At 41.3% G+C, this 25522-nt stretch overlaps 1 protein-coding gene and 1 pseudogene across 1 annotated transcript; one reads left to right on the forward strand and one right to left on the reverse strand.

The window, feature by feature from the left end:
• The first annotated feature begins 1063 nt into the window (after positions 1-1063).
• CMTM6 (CKLF like MARVEL transmembrane domain containing 6) lies at positions 1064-23061 on the forward strand. Its single transcript, XM_008153914.3, has 4 exons — positions 1064-1301; positions 13421-13597; positions 18077-18175; positions 20422-23061. The coding sequence occupies exons 1-4, from the start codon at positions 1164-1166 to the stop codon at positions 20554-20556; spliced, it is 549 nt and encodes a 182-aa protein (XP_008152136.2). The 5' UTR covers positions 1064-1163; the 3' UTR covers positions 20557-23061.
• On the reverse strand, positions 12427-12757 carry LOC129152134 (60S ribosomal protein L36a-like; annotated as a pseudogene).
• Positions 23062-25522: the final 2461 nt, after the last annotated feature.

Raw genomic sequence — 25522 nt, forward strand, 5'->3', positions numbered from 1 at the left:
TAGACAACCCCTGCAAAGTAATGTCTACTTGTCTCTATTCATTTGAATGAGAGCTTTTGTTTTGTTTCTGGAAGAAAAAAGGGAGGTTTGGGAGAGAAGATAAATGTGGAGGCAGGTGGCAGCAGTTACCCCTCCCCTCTAACATGGATTTTGAGTCTCTAATGGAAGGATGGATTAGAAGTTGAGGTTTGCTGGCTTAATTGTCAACCGCAAGATTCCAAGCACCTAGTCTTTCATTCCCACTGCCCCTGGATGTTTGATCTGAGATATGATCCTCAGACTTTTGGCCTCACTTTTTCATCTGTGAAATGGAAGCAATGATAGTACCTACATTATACTGGCATGGAGAAAATATCTGTGCCTCTCATGTAATTTAATCAGTTTCAGGTGCTAAAATATAATTACATTCCTTGATGAGTTTCCATAAATTCACAGAAAATTAAAGTGATTGCAGCAGCTGAACAAGAAAAACTAAACTAAATGATGTTGATGAATAAACCTAAAAGAAATTAAGAGATGCAGAAGGTAACATGCCTCAAAGTCCTTCCAGACAACCCATTTCACTTAAAATCAAATTCAATTTCTTCACTTGCCCTTTAGGGTCCCCTATAGGCCCCTACATTATCTGGCCTTTGCCCACATCTCCAATTTCATCTCCTCTCCCTTCTCCCTGGCTTAGTCTTTGGTTTCAGAATGAGCCAAGCTCATTTCGTTCTCAGGACCTGTGTACCTGCTATTCCTGTGAAAGCCTCTCCCAAGATCTTTTTTTTTCTCTCCCCCGATCTTTTGTTTATTTGTATTTTTTAATTTGAGTTTTGAGAGAGAGAGAAACATTGATTTGTTGTTCCTCTTATTTATGCATTCATTGTTTGATTCTTGTACTTGCCAGGCTGGGGATCAAACCCACAACCTTGGCCTGTGGAGCCCATGCTCTCAGATGAGCCACCCAGCCGGGGATCCCCAGAGCTTTACGGGGCGCGTGACGAGGTGGGAAAGGCCTATCGGCGACAGGGGGCGGGGCCAGGGAAAGGGGCGGGGCCGGGGCGGAGCCCGCCGGATGTCCAGGCGGAGGCCCAGGAAGTGACGGCTCCGCCCGGGGACGCCTGGAGTCGGTGAAGTCCGCACCGCCACCGCCGTGGTCGCTGTGTTCCCCGGCCTGGGCGATGGAGAACGGAGCCGTGTACCGCCCCACGACCGAGGAGGACCCGGGCCCGGCCCGGGGCGCCCGGAGCGGCCTCGCCGCCTACTGCTACCTGGGCCGGCTCCCCCTGCCCCGGCGCGTGCTCAAGGGCTTGCAGCTGGTAAGTCCCGGCCGGGGTGGGCGAGGCGGGCGGGGAGGGGCTCCGGTCCTGGGCCCTCGGCCTGTGGGCTGGGGAGGCCGCCCAGCCGCCTCTCCTCAACCCGGTGGTTCAGGAAGCGGCGTTTCCACACCCCGGTTCCTGCGGCCGCCACCCCTCCCGCTGGGCGGCCCCTGGTCCCCAGGTGGGTCCCCGACGGCGACGGAGGGCCGCTGAGCGAGTGAGGCGGGTCCAGGAAAGAATTCATATTAATCGGAAGCACTCTTACTGCTTAAAAGACGTCAGCGATAGCCATCTGTTGCCCATTAAATCTATTTTCAGTTGCCTTTATTTTTGTTCTTCCTAATCAGAAATAGCAAAGCTCAAGTAAAGTCTTTCATTGCCTTGTTTGTAGTGTAACAAACTCTAGTTGTGTATGTTCCGAAGAGAATACAGCTGGAAATGTTGGTGATAGACTTAACTTGGACTTCTCCTTGACTCTGTAGCCACCTTTCGTTCCTCCTCCCCGCTGTTCCTCTGCATTATCTCCCAGAGGACCTGTATTTAGACTGCGAAGTGCTTTTTATCTTTCCCCGGTTCTTGCGGTTTTCCTGGTGCGAGCCCATGGGGCCAGTTTAATCGGATGGACACGCACTGGCATTGAGATGCGTGTGTTCAGTAAAACTTGCCTCCCAAAAGTTTTCTATTGATTTGCAGAGAACTGCTCCTGCATGGGCAACATGTGTGAACGAGGCACAAAGTCAAAAGGACAGCTTTTTGTGTGTGAGGGCAGGGGGCAGAACTAGGGCGCGGTGTTTTCGATTTCATCGGATTTTAGTTCACTGCAGGCAGTGAAGGTAACCTTAAAGCTACTAGTGAAAATACCAGAACACCTTTGCGATTTAAATTTTTATTCCGTTTACATACATTGAGCTCCTGTGTTTTGTTTTAACCAACGGTGAGCAACGTTTTCTGCAAGACAGAAAAACCAGGCTGCTTAGAATGCTGACAGGTTGGTTTGTGTGTTTTTTTCTAAAACCATCCCAAGTAAAAATAGCCATTAGTTTCTTTGGGAGGAACTTAAATTCTTAGAACTCGGATAACCAGAGCTTATGTTCTTGGAAGTCAGGTGACCTGCTTTTATTGAATAGAATAGCAGGAAACAGGCACTACAGTAATTGGGAAATCACTTAGAGGCAGGTGCTAGTTTGGCCTATGGATCCTTAGAGGTTCTGGCTGTCTCTCCAGCCTCCTCAGTAGGTAGGCCTTTTAGGTTCTTCAAGCCGCAGGGCTCCCTATTTCTTGCATCAGCTATTCAGTCCTCCTACCCAGAAGTGCTTCCTTCTGCTCTTCCTCTTGTCAGCTCTCACATGCCTTTCAGATTTCAGCTGTTTCTCTGCAGTAGAGCTACTTGAGTAGAACTCTTCAGAGCAGAAAAGAATGAATTTTTTTAAAAAATATATTTTATTGATTTTTCGCAGAGAGAAAGGGAGAGGGATAGACAGCTAGAAACATCGATGAGAGAGATACATCGACCAGCTGCCTCCTGCACACCCCCCACCGGGGATGTGCCCACAACCAATGTACATGCCCTTGACCGGAATCGAACCTGGGACCTTTCAGTCCGCAGACCAACGCTCTATCCACTGAGCCAAACCGGTTTCGGCGAAAGAATGAATATTAATCTGAAGCATTCTTACTGCTTACAAGACACCATCGATACTCATCTGTTGCCCATTATTAAATCTGTTTTCAGTTGCCTTTATTTTTTTCTTCTTCCTAATCAGAAATAACAAAGCTCAAGTAAAGTTTTTCATTACCGTATTTATAGTGTAACAAACTGTAGTTGTGTATCTTCGGAATAAAATACAGCTAGAAATTTTGGTGATAGACTTACCCTGGACTTACAGAAGAGGGGAAGATGAATTTGCCTTGCCAGGTTGTTAGACTATTCCTGCTTGTTCTCCATCATCCACGAGGAGAAAGAGGAAAATTAAAAACTAATGTCTCTTTTGAACTCTATTAGTTTGTTTATGGGGAACTGGTAATATTGTAAGAATGCTTTCTTTAATATACATTTTAAACAATATTTCTTAATTTCATTTTTATGGTTGTCTTTTTGTTCCTGCTTTTGTTTGTTTTAATAATGTCTTATCTCTTCCCAACAGTATATTACAGGAGTCACACAGAAAGTCCCAAGTAAATTAAAACTGTCATCCAGCCTGGGGCAGCAAGCAAAGCCTCATTTGCCTTAACGCAAATTCTGTGTTTAGGTTGTTTTATTTTAGACAAGAGGCCCGGCGCACGAAATTCGTGCACGGAGAGTCCCTAGGCCTGGCTGGTGATCAAGGCTGATCTGTGGGGTGACTGGGAGGGCGATTGGGAGGGTGATTGGGGCCAGCGCCAAGCTGATGCCTGCCATGTTCTGTGCCACCCCCTGGTGGTCTAACTCCCGGTTGGTGGAACTCCTGCCCATGGGTACAATTTGCTTATTAGCCTTTTATTATATAGGATGATTTACTTTTTAAAATTAAATAGAATTTCATGCCCTAGCCGGTTTGGATCAGTGGATAGAGTGTCGGTCTACGGACCCAAGGGTCCTGGCCGATTCTGGTCAAGGGCATGTACCTCGGTTGCAGGCTCTTCCCCGGCCGGGGGTGGAGGGGGTGGTGTGCAGGAGGCTACCAATCGATGTGTTTCTCTCTGTCTCTCCCTCTCTCTTCCACTCTCTCTAAAAATCAGTGGAAAAATATCCTCAGGTGAGGATTAACCTTTTGCACTCGGATGTCGAGTGTGACTCGACACGGTTAGCATCGGTAGCAGCTCGAGAAAAAAGCAAGCGAGTGCAAAAGGTTAAAAAAAAATAATAATTTCAGAGTTCCAATAACCAAACACGGTAATGGAGAAATTCATAATCAGAAGAGGAGATACTTTAACAAGGGACCTGCATGCCCTATAACATTTTAGTCAAAATGTAGTGCATTTTTGTGTTTGGGTATGTGATTCTGAACTCATACATCTTATCAGATTCTCAAAGACCTCAAAGAGAAAGGAACCTTGCTTAAAACTTAAAAGCCAGAGACTGTTTACTTAGGAATCCTTAGATTAGAGTCCTAGGAGATTGAAATGGATATCCTTTGAGATTCTTTCCACTCAAGATTTTTTTTTACAAATTTCTGAGGCTCTGTGGGGCATGCTGGTACAGAACTGAACCCCCAAGGGGTAGAGAGTGGAGCCTGCATGCAAACACAGAAGGGGAGTTTAGAGACAGAAGAGTGTGACTAGCCCTGACCCATTTGGCTCAGTGCATAGAGCGTTGGCCTGTCTGTGGACTGAAAGGTCCCAGGTTCGATTCTGGTCAAGGGCATGTACCTTGGTTGCAGGCACATCCCCAATAGGAGGTGTGCAGGAGGCAGCTGATTGATGTTTCTCTCTCATGGATGTTTCTAACTATCCCTCTCCCTTCCTCTCTGTAAAAAAATCAATAAAAAATATATTAAAAAAAAGAAGAGTGTTACTAGCTCTTGAGTTATATGGATGTAACTCCTGAGTTGGAGTTGTACAGCTTTGTCTATCATTCAAGTATGTCCTTAATTTTGTCAAAGACTTGTTCAAAACGTAAGCATCCTCCAGAGCTGAAGAAGAAAAGTTCAGCTAGGAATTCACTATAAGGAGTCATTGCAGACATACATTTATGCATTGCTTATTACCAGTTTATTCTATCTTTAGATTGGTCCTTATACCCATGTATTTTATTTTGTGAGGTTTTTGATTGTTATTGTTACTTTTGAAAGAGTTTGTTTTTGTTTTAAGGGGTGAATTGGCCTTTGACAACCTAATTCCTGTCTAGTAAGCTGGTGCAGTGACCTAAATATGTGTAATATTCTCTCTGCAACAAGCTGACATTGTGTTTATGGTACCAGTTGAATGTCTTAAGGGCTGCACAGTGCTGTGATTATAATGACTCTTCAAGCTAGCAGTTTGATTGGGAATTCACCAGTGATTTAAATTTATTAAATTATAAATAATGTTACCCTATAAGCGCCCAGACAAATCACTTAGAAGCAATTTATCTTACACGAGTGCTCTTTTCATTATTTAAATGTGAAAATGGTATGTACTCAATTTAAATGCTCCATTTTTACCTGAGGAAGATCCATAATGTCAACAAGTTTTATCTTTGAACCTTTGTGAGAGTAAATGTTTGCATAAGGCAGGGGTGGGAACCTTTTTTCTGCCGAGGGCCATTTGGATATTTCCAACATCTTTCACGTAATATAAATTTATGTTGCTGTGCATAAAACTCCTACATTTATCGAATTTCGAGTCCCACTGTCGGTTGCGTTGGCAGGGCCAGACCAAATGATTTCGAGAGCCTTACGTGGCCCCCGGCTGGTTGTTCCCCACCTGGCCTAAGGCAGGGGAAGCATAGCTTAACTTCAGGCTGACAGATTTGTTTACTTGAACCTTGCATATGACTATAAGCTCATTAATTCACAAATTAACATAATTTTGTAGATGGAGTTTTATAATTAGTGGCAAACATTAAAAAGCTTTTTTTTATAAGACATTGTTTTCATAATCCACTTTAAACAAATGATGGAGAATTAATACTTAATGCAATGACTGTTAATTTTAAGGAAGATTTGAAGTTTCAGGAAAGGTAGTGAAATTGAAATGGAGAGAGGCACAGGGTAGTAATTATCTGAATGTTTAAATCACTAGAACTGTAAGACCATATTTTAGTCATGAAGACTTCCCAGATGTGCTGACCTTGGGAAATTATGTGTGATTGAACAGCAAAAGGGGAAATGCACAAGACTATGGTTGTAACCTCAAAAACCTAACCTTCAGGGAAAACCTACACAAACATACTTAGTCATTAAATGAACTTAACAAATAGTGTTTTATGGGGGGAACCAGTACAGAGGAGGAGTCAGGAGACCTGGGTTCTTGTCTGTGCCTGGCTAACTTGGGACTTAACCTGTCAGAGATTAATTCCGTCATTTGTAAACAGGAGGGTGGGAGACCACATGCTCTCCAAAGGCCCTCCCAACTCCCAAAGCTTGATAATTCCCTTAAATATATTTGGGTAAAATGTTATGTCATTAGAAGGAGCAGCATTAGTGTCCTGTCGTTAGGGGGTTAGCTTCATATTTAGTAAGCAATACTTTGTATGATGTCTTCGTGCTGTTGAGAGCAAAACTGTTCACCAGACACTAATAATTGAGCCTTTTAACTTATGGGTTGCATTCACTACTATTTCCTTGTCCAATTCAGTGACCTTATTTCTCTTTACTGCCCTTTTACCACTTTGGTATTTAGTGTTGGTGACAACCCACTTTTAGAAATTCTTCTTCCCTTAACTCTCACTTAAAAAAAAACACTTTAATTGTCTGCTTAGTAAAAACACCAACTAAAAATATGACGAAAATAAAACAAGCCACACTACCCCCCTCACACTCTCACAGTACCCAGCATCACGGCTTTCACAGGAGTTTTCCTAAGAAGTGCAGAATGTCCTGTGACTCGCTCGTCTGGTGTTCTTGCTTTCCCTCAGACTCTGGGACAGTGCTGTTCCCGCAGGCCCCACCCAGTCTCTGTTCCTTTTGTTTTCTATCCAGCCAAACCAGGCAGGCAGCCCCCGTGTCTTTATCTAGAAGTCCGTGCTCCCTGGTATGATTTTCACATAACCACACCCAGCACCTTAACCTTTTTTCTCAACACTCCCTATCCAGTTAGGTCAGTTGCCTTATTATCCTTTTGGGATTACCATGCTAATTCTTTTATTCTTTTCTTTTTTAAATATATTTTTATTGATTTCAGAGAGGAAGGGGGAGAGACACAGAAACATCAATGATGAGAGAGACTCATTGATCGGCTGCCTCTTGCACTCCCCCTACTGGGGATTGAGCCCATAACCCAGGCATGTGCCCTGACTGGGAATTAACCATGACCTCCTGGTTCCTAGGTCGATGCTCAAGCACTGAGCCACACCGGCTGGGCAAATTCTTGCTTTCCTGAATCTGTTCTTGTTTATCCCCCTCCTGGACCCTGTGTGTCTCTTGGCTCTGGTCTGAGTCTTGCTTTTCTACCCATCCTTTTTGAGCTACTCTTAGTCCGGGTGAACATTTTCCTGATATTTCCTGAACTTAGATATAATGAACACTCAGTTGTGAGATACAAAATATATCGTGTTCTTATTGTCTTGAACATTGGTCTTATTGCTCTGTCATCACATGTTCCTATGCATATTATAGTGCTGCATACATAATACTCAAATACACTTTATTTTTTATATTTTTATTGAGCTATAATTGAAATGTAACATTATATTTGCTTCAGGTGTCCAACATAATGATTCATTATATGTACATATTGTGAAATGATCATTTTATTTTGTACTACAGACTGTATAGTGCTGTGGGGGCATATCAAGGAAGCTTAATAGCATTAGAGATGGGGAGTCAGGAGTAAATTTCAAACTGAATATAGCTCATAGTGCTAATCCCTTGTCCTTTACATGGGAACCGGCATTAGGAAACGCCCAAACTTGATATTGTACCCCTTCAGTCTCTTAGGACACCCATGCAGAACCCGCCTCTTAATACTGCTCTGAGGCTTAAGGTTAGTAAGAAAGACTTCTGATGATAAGTTTGGAACAGGACTTGTGATTACTTGACACTGATTGCTTCTGGCCACGCTGGATCTGCCCTTTTCTTCCTAAGACTTAGGTAAGCAGTCTATATTGATACTACAGAAAAGATTTCTTTTTTGGTCAGCCTACACAGATGAGTGATCCTGATAATCTAGTTATTGTAATTAACATGCTTCAACTATTCTAAAACCCCAATTAGAGTTTTAGGCTATCTTCTCATGGAGAAACTCCTAAGATAGAGGCAAGAGTAGGGCATATGGAATATTATACAGTATTTTATTATACTCTAGACCTGTAAAGACTCATCCTGTAACTATAATTACAGGAGACGAAGGAAGTACCTTTACACAATGACCTTCTGGGGTTTGTCTTGGTGTGGCCTTTATATCCTGTGGTTTAGTGATTGGAAATACCTCACCTAACGTCTGTGTGAAGGAGGTTGTTTGGGATATACTGGATGGTTTTATGCTTCACTAACAGGAAATATAGCAGTAGGATCTATTTTCGTCTTTCTGTAGATTCTTTGAAGTTGTGGGGATATATGAATTTTGTATTGCTCAGTAGAAAGGGGGAAATCCCAGTGGTTCTCAACCTTTCTAATGCCGTGACCCTTTAATACAGTTTCTCATGTTGTGGTGACCCCCAACCATAAAATTATTTTCGTTGCTACTTCATAACTGTAATTTTGCAACTGTTATGAATCGTAATGTAATGGTCTACAGTCGTGACCCACAGGTTGAGAACCGCTGCTGTAGAGCCTAAGACCATCGGAAAACACAGATATTTACATTACGATTCATAACAGTAGCAAAATTACAGTTATGAAGTAGCAACGAAAATAATTTTATGGTTGGGGGTCACCACAACATGAGGAACTGTATTAAAGGGTCGCAGCATTAGAAAGGTTGAGAACCACTGCCTTAGACGCTTAGATACCAATTTAGATTTGACCTTTTAAAGAAAAACTTTTATTTTGAAGTAACTATAGATTCACAGGAACTTGCAAAAAATGTACAGGGAGGTCCTGTATGTGTGCATGTGTGTGTGTGTGTGCGTGCATTACTCTTATGCAATTTTATTACGTGTGTAGCTTCCTGTAAGCACTGCTGCAATCAAGATCTAGAACTGTCCATCACCACGGGGTTCCCTCATGCTTCCGCTTTAGCCACACCACTCCTCTCTCCCCTGGGCACCACTAACTTGTTCTTCATCTCTATGATCTTTGTTTTTTGTGGAATGCTCTATAAACAGAACCATGCAGTCTGTAACCTTTTGAAATTAGATTTTTTTCACTTTGCTTAATTCTCTGGAGATTCATCTAGGTTGTGGCATATGCCAAACTTGTTCCTTTTTATTGCTAAGTAGTATTCTGTAGTATGGATGTACCTACCACAGTTTGCTTAACCATTGAAGGACATCTGGATTGTTTCCAGTTTGGGGCTATTGTGAATAAAATTGTTATGAACCTTCATGTAGCATTTTTGCACTAACGTAAGTTTTCATTTCTCTTGGTTGCATGCAAGATGCAGAAATACAGTTGTTGGGTTCATGGCAGTTGCATGCTTAGTTTTTTAAAGAAACTGCTAAACTGTTTTCCAACTGTACCATTGACTTCTTTTGTATGGAAATGTTTTACAGGTTAAATTTTTTATTATGCCCTATGAAATGTATCTGTTGACTTTGGTAGCAGTTTGTTGCCCTTAATATATCTGGTTGCTTCTATTGGCCTGACTTGGGTGAGATGGCATTTCCCGATAGGCATCTACTTGGGTCATCAGTTATTTTGATAGTTTTAACGCTCAGGAGGAAACTCCCTCAGCGTCCCCCAAACCCACACAAACAGCCCAAGTAAAACTCCCTTCACTTTCTTCCCTCTTATTTCTGGAGAGGAGCTAGTCCCACACCTGAGCTCTGAATCCTGCCTCTGAAGAGCCTCTTTCCTTCCTGTCTTTAGACACACCCATCTTACTGATTTCTGCTGAAGAGGCATTTACACACACCCAGTTCTCTCCCATCTTGTAATTCCCTTCCCTTTGACCTCATCTCCTACTACCCTATCTGGCCACTCTTGAAACCACACATCTTGCCTGTGCTGTCTGTATTCCACTGCCTTGTCTTCCCCTTCCTTCCCACTGTGCAGTGCTGCAGGCTCAGCTTCCCGGTCTGACTACCCTGAAGTTGTCTTGCTGATGTCACCAGCAACCTTCTTGCAGCTCAGTCTAATGGAAGTGTTTCAGTTTTGTTCTTACCTGACTCCTAAGTAGCATTCAGCACTCTGGATCCCTTTTTCTTCATAGAAACACTTTTTCTTGGTCTGCTACCTCTTGGACTACTCCTCCTAATTGTCCTTTGTTGGTGTCGCCCCCGCTGCATATCCCTTCAATCTTTGGGTTCCTCAGAGTTCTCCTCATTCTAGGTGATCTCCCTGGCTGACTCCCACATCTTTTTTTATGAGAGAGAGAAAGAGACAGATACCAATTTGTTGTTTCCCTTATTTAGGTATTACTGGTTGCTTCTTGTGTGTGCCCTGACGAGGGATGGAGCCCTCAACATTGGCGTATTGGGACGATACTCTAACCAACTCAGCTACCTGGCCAAGGTCCCACATCTTTATCTCCACCTCACACCTCTCCTCTGAGCTGTATATCCTAACTCTTCTACAGAGCCCTCATACACAGTATAATTAAAACTGAATTTATTCTCTTCCCAACAGCCTTGCCTCTTAAAAAGTAAAACAAAACTCTTCTTTCTGCAGTGAAGCATCAGTATGTTAATACTACCTGTACAACAGTGGGAACACTGTTAAAACCCACTTCCATTTCATTGAGTTGCCAAATCAGCCAGAGTTAACCATTCTTCATTCAGTGCAAAAAGTCATTCTGACCCATTCCTGTCTACCCTGGCCAGCCATGGGGCTTACCGGCCCCTCTGGATCACTCCTCACTCTGTTTTCTTTAATTGTTATTTAAAAAATTTTTTTTTGTTTAGGGAGAGGAAGAGAGAGGGAGAGAGAAACATTGATTAGCTGCCTTCTGTATGCGCCCCGGCTGAGTATGGAGCCCGAAACTCTGGCGTGCGCCCTGACTGGGAATCAAACTGGCAGCCTTTCAGTGCATGGGACGATGCCCAGCCAACTGAGCCACACTGGCCGGGGCACTCTTTACTCTTAACCTCTGCCATCAGTTGACTTACGTTATTCCCGTAATGGTTTGTACTACTTATAATTTTTATGGTCAGACTGAAGGGTCCTGGGTTCAATTCTGGTCAGGGGCACATGCCCAGGTTGCGGGCTCGATCCCCAGTAGGAGGCAGCCGGTCAATGATTCTCTCTCATCATTGATGTTTCTATCTCTCTCTCTCCCCCTTTCTCTCTGAAATCAATAAAAATATATTTTAAAATATGATTTGGAAAGACGGAAAAATAAATTACTAAAATATTTGCTGTGGAATTAAGAGCAAGACAACTGTGAAAGGCTGGTCCAACTCTGGAAAGATTCTGTACTCTATCAGTGTCCAAGATCTTGCTCCCCTTCAAATACTATCAGTCTGGGAGTGGTTGTCATAAATGATGAAAGGGATTAATGCAAAAAACACAATGTGGAATTCCAATTTTGTAGGCTCATACTCAGAGACAAGGCCCACTTCAGATGATTGGTGAATAAATGTGCTGTTTTGTATTAAGTTCAAATGTTTCAGTACATATGTTTCAGTATTATCTTGTTTCCTACTCTGTTGTTATTCATCCTGTTTAATAAGGGCTCCTACTGCACTTTTCAGTGATTAGCTATTCTTCTTCTCGATTATTACTGCTAGCTGCCCTGGGCGCTCTCTTTTCCTGAACGTCATACATCAGTTTCCCGACTAGATGTCGGCCCAAGTTTGGTCCTTCCTCCAGTCCCATCTCCATATTGCAGCTCGTGAGAACTATTAAAAGCAAGAACCTGACCATGTTACCCTTTGCTTTAAATCCCTTAGAACCCAGAGTCCTTAAACTAAAGAGGACATTTGGATCTGGCCTCTCCGTACCTCCTGTCTCATTGAATCATTTTTGTGCTGCTGTCTTCTTCCTTCACACTGGACACTTTAGTCATAGTGACTCAGCTCGCTTTCACAGTTGAGTTGTGGTTGGTGGGATATGTGTGTGTGCATTGGGGAAGGAGGGTGCCATGCTCTCTCACCTCTTAGGTCTTTGTATGTCTTGCTTCTCTGCCTGGGACTTCTCTGCTGTCTTTAACCCCCCCAAATGGACTCTACTGCCCTTTAGGCCTCAGCTTTTCTTCAGGAAGCCTTTCCTGGCCTCCCAAGTTTCATGGCTCTTCTGTGTGTTTTAATTGGGAGCCAGCAGTCCTGGATTGTGAGAGGAATGTCCAACATCCCTCAAGGCGTCCCAGATTGGAGAGGGTGCAGGCTGGGCTGAGGGACTCCCCCCCCGTGCACGAATTTCGTGCACCGGGCCTCTGGTTGTCATATAATAAAGCAAGATATGATGCTCTAGAACTGGATCACTTGACCCTTTCTCTTCTTATCTCCTCCCATTTCAAAATGCTTGCATCTCTTAATAGCCAGCATTCTCTTAGATCTGCAGTTAGGCTTAACGCAGTCAAGCCTCAGCACAATCTTCTTTGTAGTTTCAGCCTTTCTTTTTTCGGAAAATAGGCTTCGTCTGCCCACCATAGCCACTTTGCTTCCTGTTGTAAAGCCGCTCTCACTGCGCATACAGAGAATCCTTGCCCTTGTACTATGTTACTTTGTGGGGTTGATGCTTGCCACACTTCTTACAGAAAGTTTGGCGGGTTTTAGGAATGTTCACCATGTTTTCGAGCGCTATCAGCAGTGAAAGCTAATTTTTTTTTTAAATCCTCACTGGAGGACATGCTTTTTTTTTTTTTTTTAATAATATATTTATTGATTTTTACAGAGAGGAAGGGAGAGAGAGTTAGAAACATCGATGAGAGAGAAACATCGATCAGCTGCCTCCCGCACACTCCCCACTGGAGATGTGCCCGCAACCAAGGTACGTGCCCCCGACCAGAATCGAACCCGGGACCCTTGAGTCCACAGGCCGACGCTCTATCCACTGAGCCAAACCGGTTTCGGCGAGGACATGCTTAGAGAGAGGAAGGGAGAGAGAAACATCCATGTGAGAAAGAAACATCGATCCATTGTCTTCCGTAGGTGCCCCAACCAGGGATCAAACCCACAACCCAGGTATGTGCCCTGGCTGTGCACTTTCGGTGCACAGGGTAACACTCAGCCACCTGGGCTGGACTTCTGTATTCTGTAGCACGTGGTAATTGATTAATCATTTTTGTACCTATCTTCCCTTCAAAGCAACCAGACTGTAAGTTCTGTGTAGGTCAGCCATTCGGTAAGCTGGTTTGCCATGGTCTCCACTTTGTAAATATTTGAGGGAACAGATGGTGTTTTCTGAACACTGAAGGTTTCTCTGAAAACACTGGAGTGAAATGCTGTGTTTCTTTGGCAGTTGCTGTCTTTGCTGGCCTTTATCTGTGAAGAAGTTGTGTCACAGTGCACTTTGTGTGGAGGACTTTACTTTTTTGAATTTGTAAGCAGCAGTGCCTTTCTCCTTTGCCTCCTCATACTGATAGTGTACTGCACTCCAGTTTATGACAAAGTCGATGCTGGAAAAGTCAAGTCCTCGGTAAGCATGAAAAATACAATCTCTATACTAACAACATAGCTGTTTTGGAATCTTTGTATAGTTTTATTCTACAAAGTAGTAACGCTTTCAAAACTCAGTAACATGAGAACTCAGTTTTCTCTGCCAAATGAGATGATAGGAGGGGAAAGTGGAATTAGAATGAAAGTGACAAACACTACCCACAGTTTACAATGACTGGTGGTTTAACCTAATTCACTATACACACACACACACACACACATATTAATATTTTTATTGATTTCAGGGAGGAAGAGAGAGAGAAATAGCAATGATGAAAGAGAATTGGAGAATTGATCAGCTGCCTCTTGCATGCTCCCTACTGGGGATCGAGCCCAAAACCCAAGCATGTGCCTTGACTGAGAATCAAACTGTAACCTGGTTCATGGATCAACACTCAACCACTGAGCCACACTCGCCGGGCTGTTTTGATTTTATTATGGGAAAAAAAGTTGTCTGTAAGTGAATTAAGAAAGTTCTTATTAGAGATGCAGAGCTTTCTAAAGACTTAGTCTGCTGACACTGTGTTTTTAATTGGGTATAATATAAGGATTTTTGAGATGAGACAGATGAGCTAATTCTCATAGGTACTGCATTAAAGAAAGAAAGAATTGAGTAATTTACTTCTGCAGTATCATTTAAATCATCAGTAGTGGTTCATTAAGAATTAATTGTACATATGAAAGAATTCATATCTCTGAGAGAAATGATAAAAATTAGGATAAATTTGTAACTATTAAGGATAAGAGATAATAGAATAAATACAAAGCAGTATGATTATGTTTTTGTTTAAATTAATGAGAAGCAAGCATTGGGTCATATGTTATACACCTAAGATATTTAGTTTTTTTCTATATACCTTTTTGTACCTCAAATTTTGTGCTGTAGGAGTCTATTACTTTCTTTTCAAATAATTTTAGATTTAAATTTTTTAAAAAAGTTGTACCAAACAGTTAAAAAATAACTTTGAAAAACTACAGGTAGAATCTGAGTCAAATCCTGCAAGTCTTTGAGCTCCTACACACAGTTCTTGGTATGGCCAGTATATGACTGTTTTGTGCTGCTGCTGTCAGTGCAGACTATGTGCCAGGCACTTTCTATGCAACGTGGTTTAGAGTCCTCAGACCTTAATGCTCCATTTTGCTGTTGAGGAAACTTACTAGTAGGTGCAGGTGGTTTAGTAACTTGACCAAAATTACATAGCTGCAGTGGAAATAAACTGAGATTTGACCCCAGTAAAGCTCTCACACTCTGCATTCTATTATGTGGCCTAAGCAGAACCTTACTACAACCAAGGCCCTACCTAGCATAGCAACTTTTTTTTTTTTTAAATGAGACTTTACTTTTGACTTTTTTTTAGAGAGAAAGGTTTATTTGTTGCTCCACTTATGTATGAATTCATTGGTTAATTCTTGTATGTGCTCTGACTAGGGATAGAACCCACACGTTGGTGTATCGGGACGATGCTCTAACCATCTGAACTATCCGGCCAGGGTAGCCATAGAAACTTGAGATGCTGTCAGGGCAAATATCACCACAGGAGTTTCTATATAACAATGACAACAGCACCACTCATTTTATGAAATACATATTAAAAAGAGAATGCAGAGAATACCTTAGAATTTTTGTTTATGGCATGTTTATTACAGATATGATGAGAGTTGGACAAGAGAAAAGTTCACTAATATCTGAGCTGATTGATTTGTTGTTTGTATAAATCTATATTTTAAACATTAAAGATTAAAAACCTTGCCTGACCAGTGTAGCCCAATGGGTGTCAACCTATGAATCAGGAGGTCACTGTTCAATTCCCAGTCAAGTGCCCTGACTGGTTGCAAGCTCGATCCCCAGTAGGGGGTGTGCAGGAGGCAGCGGTTCAGTGATTCTCTCTCATCATTGATGTTTCTATCTCTCTTCCTCTCCCTTCCTCTCTCAAATCAATAAAAACATAAAAAACAAACACACCCCACATCATTTTCATTTCTTATCTCTCAACAGCAAAACAGTATCACTATCCATAAGAATCTTTTTAGAAATGTTAGTTTTTACTTTAGTGCTGTATCAGTAGTATTTAAGAACATTAATCTCTTTGACAAGAAACAATAGTATAATGTGTTCCATTTAGTGTAATGATCTAACTAAACTAAATGTAAAACATTTATTACATCAAACTTGATTTTAAAAGTTATTTTCTAGTAAATACTGACTTAAAAACTACTAGGGAATAAAAAATAATTCAATTATTTTACCTTAAAACAGCTTTTGTAAATATTTTACTATCTTTTGGGTCTTTTGTTTCCTTTAATAGGGATTTTTAAAATTTAAAATATGTTATTGCAGAAAGTTTAAGTGGCTAAAAAACGTACTATTGGCATGATTTTATTTAGTAAATGATGAGTAGTTCTTTTGATTCTCTTTTTTCCAAAATTTAATAGGTAATCATTGAGTTATATACATCCTGCTTTTTTCCTAACTACGTAAGGATTTCATGTTTGCTTCAATGGTTTAAAAATCACTTTTACTGTGTGCATATTAATGTACTTAAATTTTAAATATATTTTTATGTAAGGGAGGTTTTCTGTTCTAGAGAAAATGTTTTGAGTGGGTGGTGGTGGTGTCTAGGGTAGAAGGGTAATCTTTTACAAGAAAGAATCTTCTGTATCCCATGCTATTGTGGGTCAGATTCTAGGGAGAATAACAGTAGCCAGCTTCTATGGGACATTTACTGTGTGCCTGGCACTGATCTAAGCCCTTCCAATGGATTAACACTAATCTTTAGAATCACCTACTGAAGAAGATACTGTTGTTTCCTCCATTTGCAGATGAAGAGACAAAGGCACACAGATGTTGAGTAACTAATTTAAAGCCATATAGCTGGGAGGCAGTGTAACTAGGGTTTGAACTCAGATAGTCTGGCTCTAGAACCCATGCTTACTGAATAGTACATTATTCTGTCTCAAAATGACTGTCTTGTTTAAATACCTCCCTGAATGTAATCCAAATATTAGTGAATAGGGTTTTATATATGTTTGTAGATTTGAAATAATATTCAAGGGGATAGAAATAACAAAATACTGCAGAAAAACACCTATTTTGTTTATTTTTAAAACCTTTATTGTTGAAAGTATTACATGGTCCCCCTTTTTCTCCCATTGACCCCTTAGTGCCCACCTCTACCCCCTGCCCCAGAAAAACACTTCTTTTAGAAGCAAAGAGAAAACCTCTTTAAGTTTTTACAAATGTTAAGTGAACAAATTGACAGTGGGATAGGAATCCTCTGTTGGATAGTTTTATCGATATCAGGTTTAGTGGAGATTGCATTTCCGAAAACTCACAGTATCAGACTTAAGCACTTTGGAGTGGTTATCATTTACGTTTCTCCTCTGAATCAAGTATGTATGTTGAGCAGTTTTCAGCTGGCATATGAGAGGGAGAGAGGGGGGGGGGAGAGAGAGAGAGAGAGCATTATGAGGTGATGCTGAGAGAGCACTTGGAAATCCATGAAGAACCTCGTTGTTGTAAGCTTCATTGTGATGAGATATGGAAGCTTTTATGGTAGTGGATAGTCCATTATACAAGCTCATTTTGGATTACCCACCCACTTGGAATAATTGAAAACAGTATGTTATTACAGAAAGTTTAAGTGGCTAAAAAACCTATTGACATGATTTTAGTTAACGATGGGTAGTTCTTTTGATTCTCTCTTTTCCAAAGTGCTTTCAAAGCACCACAGTCCTCTCAGGCTGTCCTAGCACAGAATACGTTGAAAGGAAAGAAAAATGCTTTCTTTTGCTGGAAGATATAGAATTTAATAAATCTTTTGGCTTTGATAAATTTTTAAAATTGGTTTTAGAGAGAGAGGAAGGGAAGGAATAGAGAGAGAACCATCCATTGGCTGCCTCCTGCACAATCCCTATGGGGGTCAAGCATAAAACTCAGGGACACACACACCCACGCACCCACACACCCCGCCTTTGGGGAACTGTTTCATAAAAAGATTTTGTAACGTATTCTCTGAACATGCCCTGTCCAAAGCATAGATGATATTCCTTTACAGGGTGTTTATTGAATGTCAGGCTTATTGAAAAGTTAGAAGTCTCACCCTAGCCAGTTTGGCTCAGTGGATATAGCATCAGCCTGTGGACTGAAGGGTCCTAGGTTCTTTTCCAGTCAAGGGCACATGCTTGGGCTGCGGGCTCAATCCCCAGTGGTGGGGGCATGCAGGAGGCAGCCAATCAATGATTTTCTCTCATCATTGATGTTTCTATCTTTCTCTCTCTCTCCTTTCCTCTCTGAAATCAATAAAAATATATTTTTAAAAAAAAGAAGTCTCAAAGTATGTAAATTTGGGTTGTGTGAAGGAAAATAAATCACTAAATTTTTTTAAGAGTAAAAAACTAAAATATTTGTTTCTATCAACCTAACCTTACTGTATTCCTTATGTGTTTTATATATGTATAGGATTTTTACATTACTTTGGGGATAGGATGTGTGTTTTTGTTGGCGTCCATCATTTTCGTTGCCACGCATGACCATACCTCAGCTGAAATGGCTGCAATTGTAAGTACCTAGTATTTTTATCTTTGCTTATTTTCATTTCATTAGAAATATGGAATCTGGAAAGTACTTGACAAGTTATACAATATGGGAGAGTAGTTTGTCTTTTAACTTATTTTTTATTGTGATTTTGAATAGGAAACATAAAAGTAAATAATGATAGCTTTAAATATGATAGCCTGAAAAGCCTAGAACCTGTCTTTAGAACTTGAGTTTTGTTAACAAAAAGCCCATTTACTCCACATATGACTATGTTATTGTTCATGCAAGTGGTAAAATCGACTTTATTATCTTATTCTCTACTTTTTGGTTCAACAAAAACACATCTGCATGCCAGGTGTAGAGACTACACAGGAGAAATTATCTCCATGTTCTAGGTGTAGAGACTACACAGGAGAAATGATCCAAAAGTTGAGCCTAATAAAAGATAAGATTTTTATATGAAATCCTTAGCAGGGGGAAGCAAGCAGATTTTTTTTAGAATTCAGAATATTTTGGATTTTTTTAAATTTCAGAATTGCAACTCAAGGATCATGGACCTGAATTGGTACCAGTGCTCTGAATGTGAACAGTTTCCAGTAGTCAGCTAATAGATAATTAAAACTACTTTTTTTGATAGAACAACTTAAAAGGAGTTCAAGAATTGCATGGCTCTACCTACCTATTCACGGTTTCTTAGCACTTACATGGGTAAAAACAAAGTAAAATTAATGCAGCACTGTGACTCATTCTAGCAGTAGTAATATTTATCCATGAAGACATGAACCAATTAAAGAGGAAACCAAATGTTTTAATAGAGCCTTATGGCCAATTTCAGTTTACATACATATTTTTGTAGCAGAGAACGATGATAGGATGGTCAGGAAAATATTTTCAAGTATAGAAATATGTTATTATAAATCCTGTGGAGGAAGTGAAATGGAAGTTGAGGAAAAGTTGAGTTTAGCCCTAACCGGTTTGGCTCAGTGGCTAGAGCATCCGCCTTTGGACTCAAGGGTCCCAGGTTTGATTCCATTCAAGGGCATGTACCTTGGTTGCAGGCACATACCCAGTAGGGAGTGTGCAGGAGGCAGCTGATTGATGTTTCTCACTTAATCAATGTTTCTAATTCTTTATCCCTCTCCCTTCCTCTCGGTAAAAAAAAAAATTAATAATTAAAAAAAAAAGTTGAGTTTAGGGGGGGGGGAAGCATGGCATAAAATTCCCAGCTATTAAAAATGAGCTATTTATTTAAATTAGATGATATGTCAGATTGTTACAATATTTAGATTTCATTTGGATTAAGAATGACTGGCAGTTTAGAGACTATATATAATGTGCTGAAAGTTACCTTTTGCACTTTAAATTATGAAACATTTTGTAGAATTAAATGAGTGAGGGAATCCATTAAAAATGTTTTTGTGTGTGAATTAAGTCAGCAAAAGAGCTGGAAGGTCACCTACCTGGATGCTACGGCATAGGGGGCTCTGCATGGACTGGGGGCTCCGGGATCAGCGATGGCCTCTCAGACAAAGTGACATCTGTCGACCTTTAGTCCTGAATCGGCCAGGCCAGTGAGGGGGCAGGTGCCACCAGGCGAGAAGAGCACCGTGGAGATGGGGTGCTGGAGTTGGCAGGGACATTAGCCATGACCTACACCAATTCTCTCTCACAGAGCACTTTGGCTCCCAGGTCCCTCGTGGTTTCCCTAGTGAAGAGCTAAATTTGAACCAGGTCTTCTGTCTCTTGACGGAATTCTCGGAATGTGGATCAGAGAAGTGCAATAATGAGGAAGTGGTTTAAGGAAGAGGAAGTAAATAGTGGCATCATGTTGCTGTGTCATTAGAGAGTGACAATTAACTGGAAAATTATTTTTTAGATAATTCTTTCAAAATAGTATTTGTTTTTTTGACATTAATAACTTTTTCCAGTTTTACCTAGGCTCAGCTGCCTACTATGTCCCTTATCTCCTCTGTGGGTCCATTCAACCATTGCTGATAATCCCGTGTTTGTATCATTTTATAGGATTTTGTTTTTCATCTATTAACCTTAGTTTCATAGATTGGCACCCCACAAGTGAACATGTACTTTATAAGACAGGGCATTTGTGAGGTTTTGACTAATAGCTATGACCTTACACATTTCTTTACCTCTGAAGTTAAGATAAAATTGATGAATCATCTTGCTCGTATGAAACACTCTCAAAGTAGGAAATGTGAGATTAAATTAGAAAATTCCTCATATAACTTTTGTCACTTTTTCCTCCTCAGGTGTTTGGCTTTCTAGCAAGTTTTATGTTCCTGGGCGACTTTGCCATTATGGTGTGTGAGAAACGACAGGAGTCCCAGATGAGAAAGCCTGACCCTGGGAGGGCAGAGCCCCTCACCGAACCACTCAATGCTTGAAGACTCTAGGGAGCAGGTGTCACGCGGGGAGGCGGCTGCGTGGTGCCGGGCCCAGCAGCAGCCCTCGTACTGTCTGCGTAACTGCTAAACCACTTCTGAAGAGCAAGGGGAAGGGCCGGAAGGCCATTTTACCAATATTGGACAGTGAGTCCGTCACCACAGGTTAGGCCAGAGGGGTTTTTTATATATAACATTTGAAACTTGTATCAATGGAGTTTATTTTTTTTGGGGGGAGGGCAGTTTCTTTAAATCACAGCTCACTGATGATAAATTATTCTGTCATTGTTACTAGGCTTAGCTATATAAATAGCATGATTAAGTTAATCCATTTAGATATTGTTTCATTTTTAAGGTAATTTGCTTAGCTATGAGCTTGTTTTTTTGATGATTAGATAAAATTTAATGTATATTTAGATTTTTAAATTTAAAATTTTAAATGTTGGTCTAGGTTTTTTCCTTAAAATATAATTACTTAAGCTTTGCTGATTCTCCCTTGGCCTTAAAATTATATTGTAACATTTTAAGATAATTGTTATAAGCTCTTTTGTTGCCTAATAGAAAATGTATCGGAGATGTTGGTATTTTATATGTATAAAAGCAACATCAGCAACCCAATATTTGTACTGCACTTTGGTGGTTGTTGATATCAAGTGGAAAAAAAAAAAAGATTTTTATCTAACACATAGAAAAATGGAAGAAACTGATATCACACCTAAGGACCAAAGATAATAAAGGCATACTTTTTGTGCAATACAGTGAAATTGTAAGAGCAGGCTTCAGCCACTTACCAAGTGTCCGAAGAGGCGAGTTCATACTGTGAGTGAGAGAGGTTCGTTCTCCTATTGGCACATGATTATTTCTACTGAAACTGAAGTGGCTCTGCAGGCCCTCCTCGGTGTGTTCTGTGGAGCCAGTCTCCTTTTTAAAACCCCAGCCTGTGATTTTCCATCGGTTTGAGATGTCGCATTTCTGTCCCGGCCCGGAATGGCCCGCGCGCTGCTTCCCCGTCCGGCAGAGGTGGGCCTCTGGCTCTTTCTTGTGGGCGGTGCCTTCGGTGGCCCAGGATCTTGGGCTCTTTTATTGCCTCGAGTGTTAGCGTGATCCTTAGGGCTTTGTTCCCACAGAGCCACTGCTCTAGTTTCTCTTTGGAGGAGACCTCAAAGTGATTCTCTAGAGAATCTTGCCCAGGTTAATACTGTTGATGGTGGAGGGAGTAGTCACGCCATTCTCAAGAGACACTTCATAACCAGTTCTGATAATCGGGAAGAATTGTTTGCTGCTGGGTCCCAGACTACATCTTTCTTGTCCTCCTCCTGGATTTCTGACTCAAGACTTTGGTGTTTGTTAAGGTGCTGAGCCTTTGCGTCAGGTCCTGAAGGACTTTGGCGGAGGTCTCCCCGGCTAGGCATCCTAGGTTTTCTGTCTGAAAAAGGGGAATCGTGTTTCCAATGAGGCAGTTTAATCCCATCCTTTCTTAACTTCTCATCTGCCTTTTGTAGATAGATTTTAGCTGCGTAAATGTGGCTGCTGTGGTTCTCAAAAATTAGCCCTGACGGCCAGGCACAGCTTCTGCTCTGGCTTAGTGACTCAGGGCTTACCTGTTTGAATGAGAGTTTGGATGCTAGTGCTAGTGGTGATGTCACCAACACCTGCTCGGGAGATAGTGAAACCAATCATGGGTGCTGGTGTGACTGGGCGTGCCATCTAAGGGAGGAGAAATAACCTGGGTCTTGGGCTCAAGAATAAAGACTGGTTCAAAAATAACCAGCTTACGGTAGGCAAGTTCTGGAATTTCACATCAAACTACTGTACCGTTGCCATTGTCAGTATCACCTCTATCCAGCCAGGGGTGACAGCGAACCCCTGGACTACCTCAGGGTCCCCACCCATGCATTGGGCTTGGGGGCCTTGTCCTCGGCTGGCTTCACACACACAGCTGGCAGGAGCTTAAGCCCTGGTTGTTCTGACGGCTCATTTCTCTTTGTTTTCTTGGCGCGGGGCCACTTGATCTTTGCCTTTTTCAGAAGAATAATATATTCACTGGCATTTTTGGTCTCTCTGGAACCTTTCTTCACATTGATTTTTATGGGACTTATGACTGGTTATCCTCCCTCTTCTATTATAGAAGAAATTAGGAGTAAAAAGACCATTGTAAATAAAGTTCAAGGAGAACTTGAGACCAAAACTACTGTTACGTACAGTGAAAGGCAGACTCAGTAAACTCAAGGTTAAAATAATTACTAACACCTGTGATAAATTTGTTATATTTTATACAAATAAACTGTTTAGAATGGTTTTAAAAAAATCATAAGGGAAATGCACTTACAACATAAACATTTTATAATTGCTTAAAATATATTCTGTTTTGGGACTGGGAAATGTATTTTTACATTGTTTATAGCCAATCATTTTTGTATTTATCAATTGAAATTCTGTGGGTCTTTTTTATCTCTCTTCATGTCAAATTTTGTAGTCTTTTAAAATAAATCCATCTTATTATCCCTACCTGTGTACTTGTTTAATTATTACAGAAGGGGGCATTTAGAAGAAAGCTTTCTCCAGAGCTGTAGGAGTCGGCACCTATATCCTCACTATGGTACAAGTGAGTGGGTCTGCACAGGGGTGGGCACAAGTAGAAAAGAAACACACCCAGTTCCTACCCATGGGCTGTGCCTCTTGTTGGAAAGTTGGAAAACACATTCAAAGAAGATTTTTAGGGAGCTCAGGGTAAAGAGTTATAAAGGAATGTTATAGCCTTTAAATCCTACCAAAGAAGCAAATGTGGACTCATCACATTTCTCAACATGGCTATCAATGCAAAAAGCAAAATCGGCACATTCTCTCTCGGACTGTTCAATGATTAGGAAAGTGTGAAGCAGAACTAGGGTGCGTCTGTACAGCTGCAACTATTTGTGTAGTTTGCAAAATCTCTGCCTCCAGCTCGTATGAGAATAACAAGGTCTTTATAGCCATCAAGAACTCACTGGAATTTGTGCATTTGTCAGAGTTTTGTGTTTTGTTTTGTTAAAGAGCAATTAAATGGGTCTTAAAACAGTAAGAAAAATAGGTTTCATGAGAAATCTGGGCAGGACAATAACGAGACTGGTGAATTCGGCCGCTCAGTGGTGTGCGCAGGGACCCAGGGTCATTCTTTCCATGTTTTTCTGCCCAGCCAGCTGCTGCTGCTTCCTTTTTTTAAAATTTAAATTTTTATTGTTTAAAGTATGACATGTCCTCCCCTCCCCCCCCAATTGACCTCTCCCCAGCCATTAAAACCACCACCACCCCTACCCCCCAAGGATGGACCCATCTCCAGGCATCTCCACTTGCACAACAATGTCCAAAGACCAGAGGGGAGAGATTGTGTATTATTGTGTGTCTCTCTAAGATGTTCCTTTTCCGCAGAGGCGCCTTGGTGGACTTTACCTACTTGCGCACTACAAGACATTGCTAACCACTTCTCGACACGGAGAATGGAATTCGGGCCCTGGCTGTTGAGGTTTGGTTGAGGGTTGAGAATGGAATTACTGTAATTGTCTTAAAAGAATTAAGATTCCTCCCCTTAGGTTGTGGAAACCCTTTGAACCTGGACAGAATTGGTTCTGGAGGCAAGAGAAAGGGCCATTGGGTTGGGGCTCAAGAGTGTCTGTCATTGCCCTAACCGGTTTGGCTCAGTGGATAGAGCATCAGTCTGTGGACTCCAGGGTTCCGGGTTTGGTTCCGGCCAAGGGCACATGCCTGGGTTGTGGGTTCGATTCCCAGTGTGGGGCGTGCAGGAGGCAGCCAATCAATGATTCCCTCTCATTATTGATGTTTCTATCCCTTCCTCTCCCTCTCTGAAATTAAATATATTAAAAAAAAAAAAAAAGAGTGTCTGTCATAGGGTATGTAAGGAATGTGCCCCAGTTAGGAGAAAAAATTCCCAATTTAAGTAATTTTTTGTGGGCCTGACTACCCCAAAACAATTTAAAAATAGAAAAACTAAGTTTTATTTATTTTATTTTTTTATTTTTTTTAATTATTATTATTTTTATATATTTTATTTATTTTTTACAGAGAGGAAGGGAGAGGGAGAGAAGAGAGAGTTAGAAACATCGATCAGCTGCCTCCTGCACACCCCGCACTGGGGATGTGGCCGCAACCCAGGTACATGCCCTTGACCGGAATCGAAGCTGGGACCTTTCAGTCCTCAGGCCGACGCTCTATCCACTGAGCCAAACCGGTTTCGGCTAGTTTTATTATTTTTTAAATGTTTTTATTGATTTCAGAGATGAAGGGAGAGAAAGAGAGAGAAACATCAATGATGAGAGAGAATCATTGACTGGCTGCCTCCTGCACACCCCACACTGGGGATTGAGCCCATAACCCCGGGCACATACCCTGACTGGGAATTGAACTGTGACCTCCTGGTTCATAGGCTGATGCTCAACCACTGAGCCACCCTGGCTGGGCCTAAGTTTTATTTTTTACTGAATTATAATTCTACAAGTAATTTGTGTCATAAAAAATTGGTTTACTAAAAGGTGGGAAGCATTGTTTTCCCCCTGATATCTTTGCATTTGGCTACCTTTATTTTTAATTTAAAAAAAAATAAATAAAATAGGTCAGGCACTGCCCTGGCTGGTGTGCTCAGTGGTTAGAGCGTTGGTCCACACACCAAAGGGTCTTGGGTTTGATTCCTGGACAAAGTCATGTACCTGGGTTACAGGTGTGATCCCTGGCCCTGATGGGGGCATGTGCAGAAGATAACTAATTGATGTGTCTCTTTCACATCAGTGTTTCTCTCCTTCCATACCCCTCCCTCCTTTCCACTCTCTAAAAAGCAATGAAAAAAATACCCTCTTGTGAGGATTAACAAAAAAAAACACAAAGCAACAAAAAATAGGGCAGGCACTGAAAGTACCTCAGAAGATAATTTCTGTTGTAAATACACCCAACTTTACTTTTTTAATTTTAAAAAATATAT

Source organism: Eptesicus fuscus, chromosome 18, assembly GCF_027574615.1.
Source record: "Eptesicus fuscus isolate TK198812 chromosome 18, DD_ASM_mEF_20220401, whole genome shotgun sequence".
Classification (NCBI taxonomy): domain Eukaryota; kingdom Metazoa; phylum Chordata; class Mammalia; order Chiroptera; family Vespertilionidae; genus Eptesicus; species Eptesicus fuscus.

Coding starts and splice junctions, on each gene's coding strand:
- CMTM6 (XM_008153914.3), top strand. CDS start 1,164: ATGGAGAACGGAGCCGTGTACCGCCCCACGACCGAGGAGGACCCGGGC. Junction 1,302..13,420: donor TGCTCAAGGGCTTGCAGCTG/GTAAGTCCCGGC, acceptor TTTCTTTGGCAG/TTGCTGTCTTTGCTGGCCTT. Junction 18,176..20,421: donor CAGCTGAAATGGCTGCAATT/GTAAGTACCTAG, acceptor TTTCCTCCTCAG/GTGTTTGGCTTTCTAGCAAG.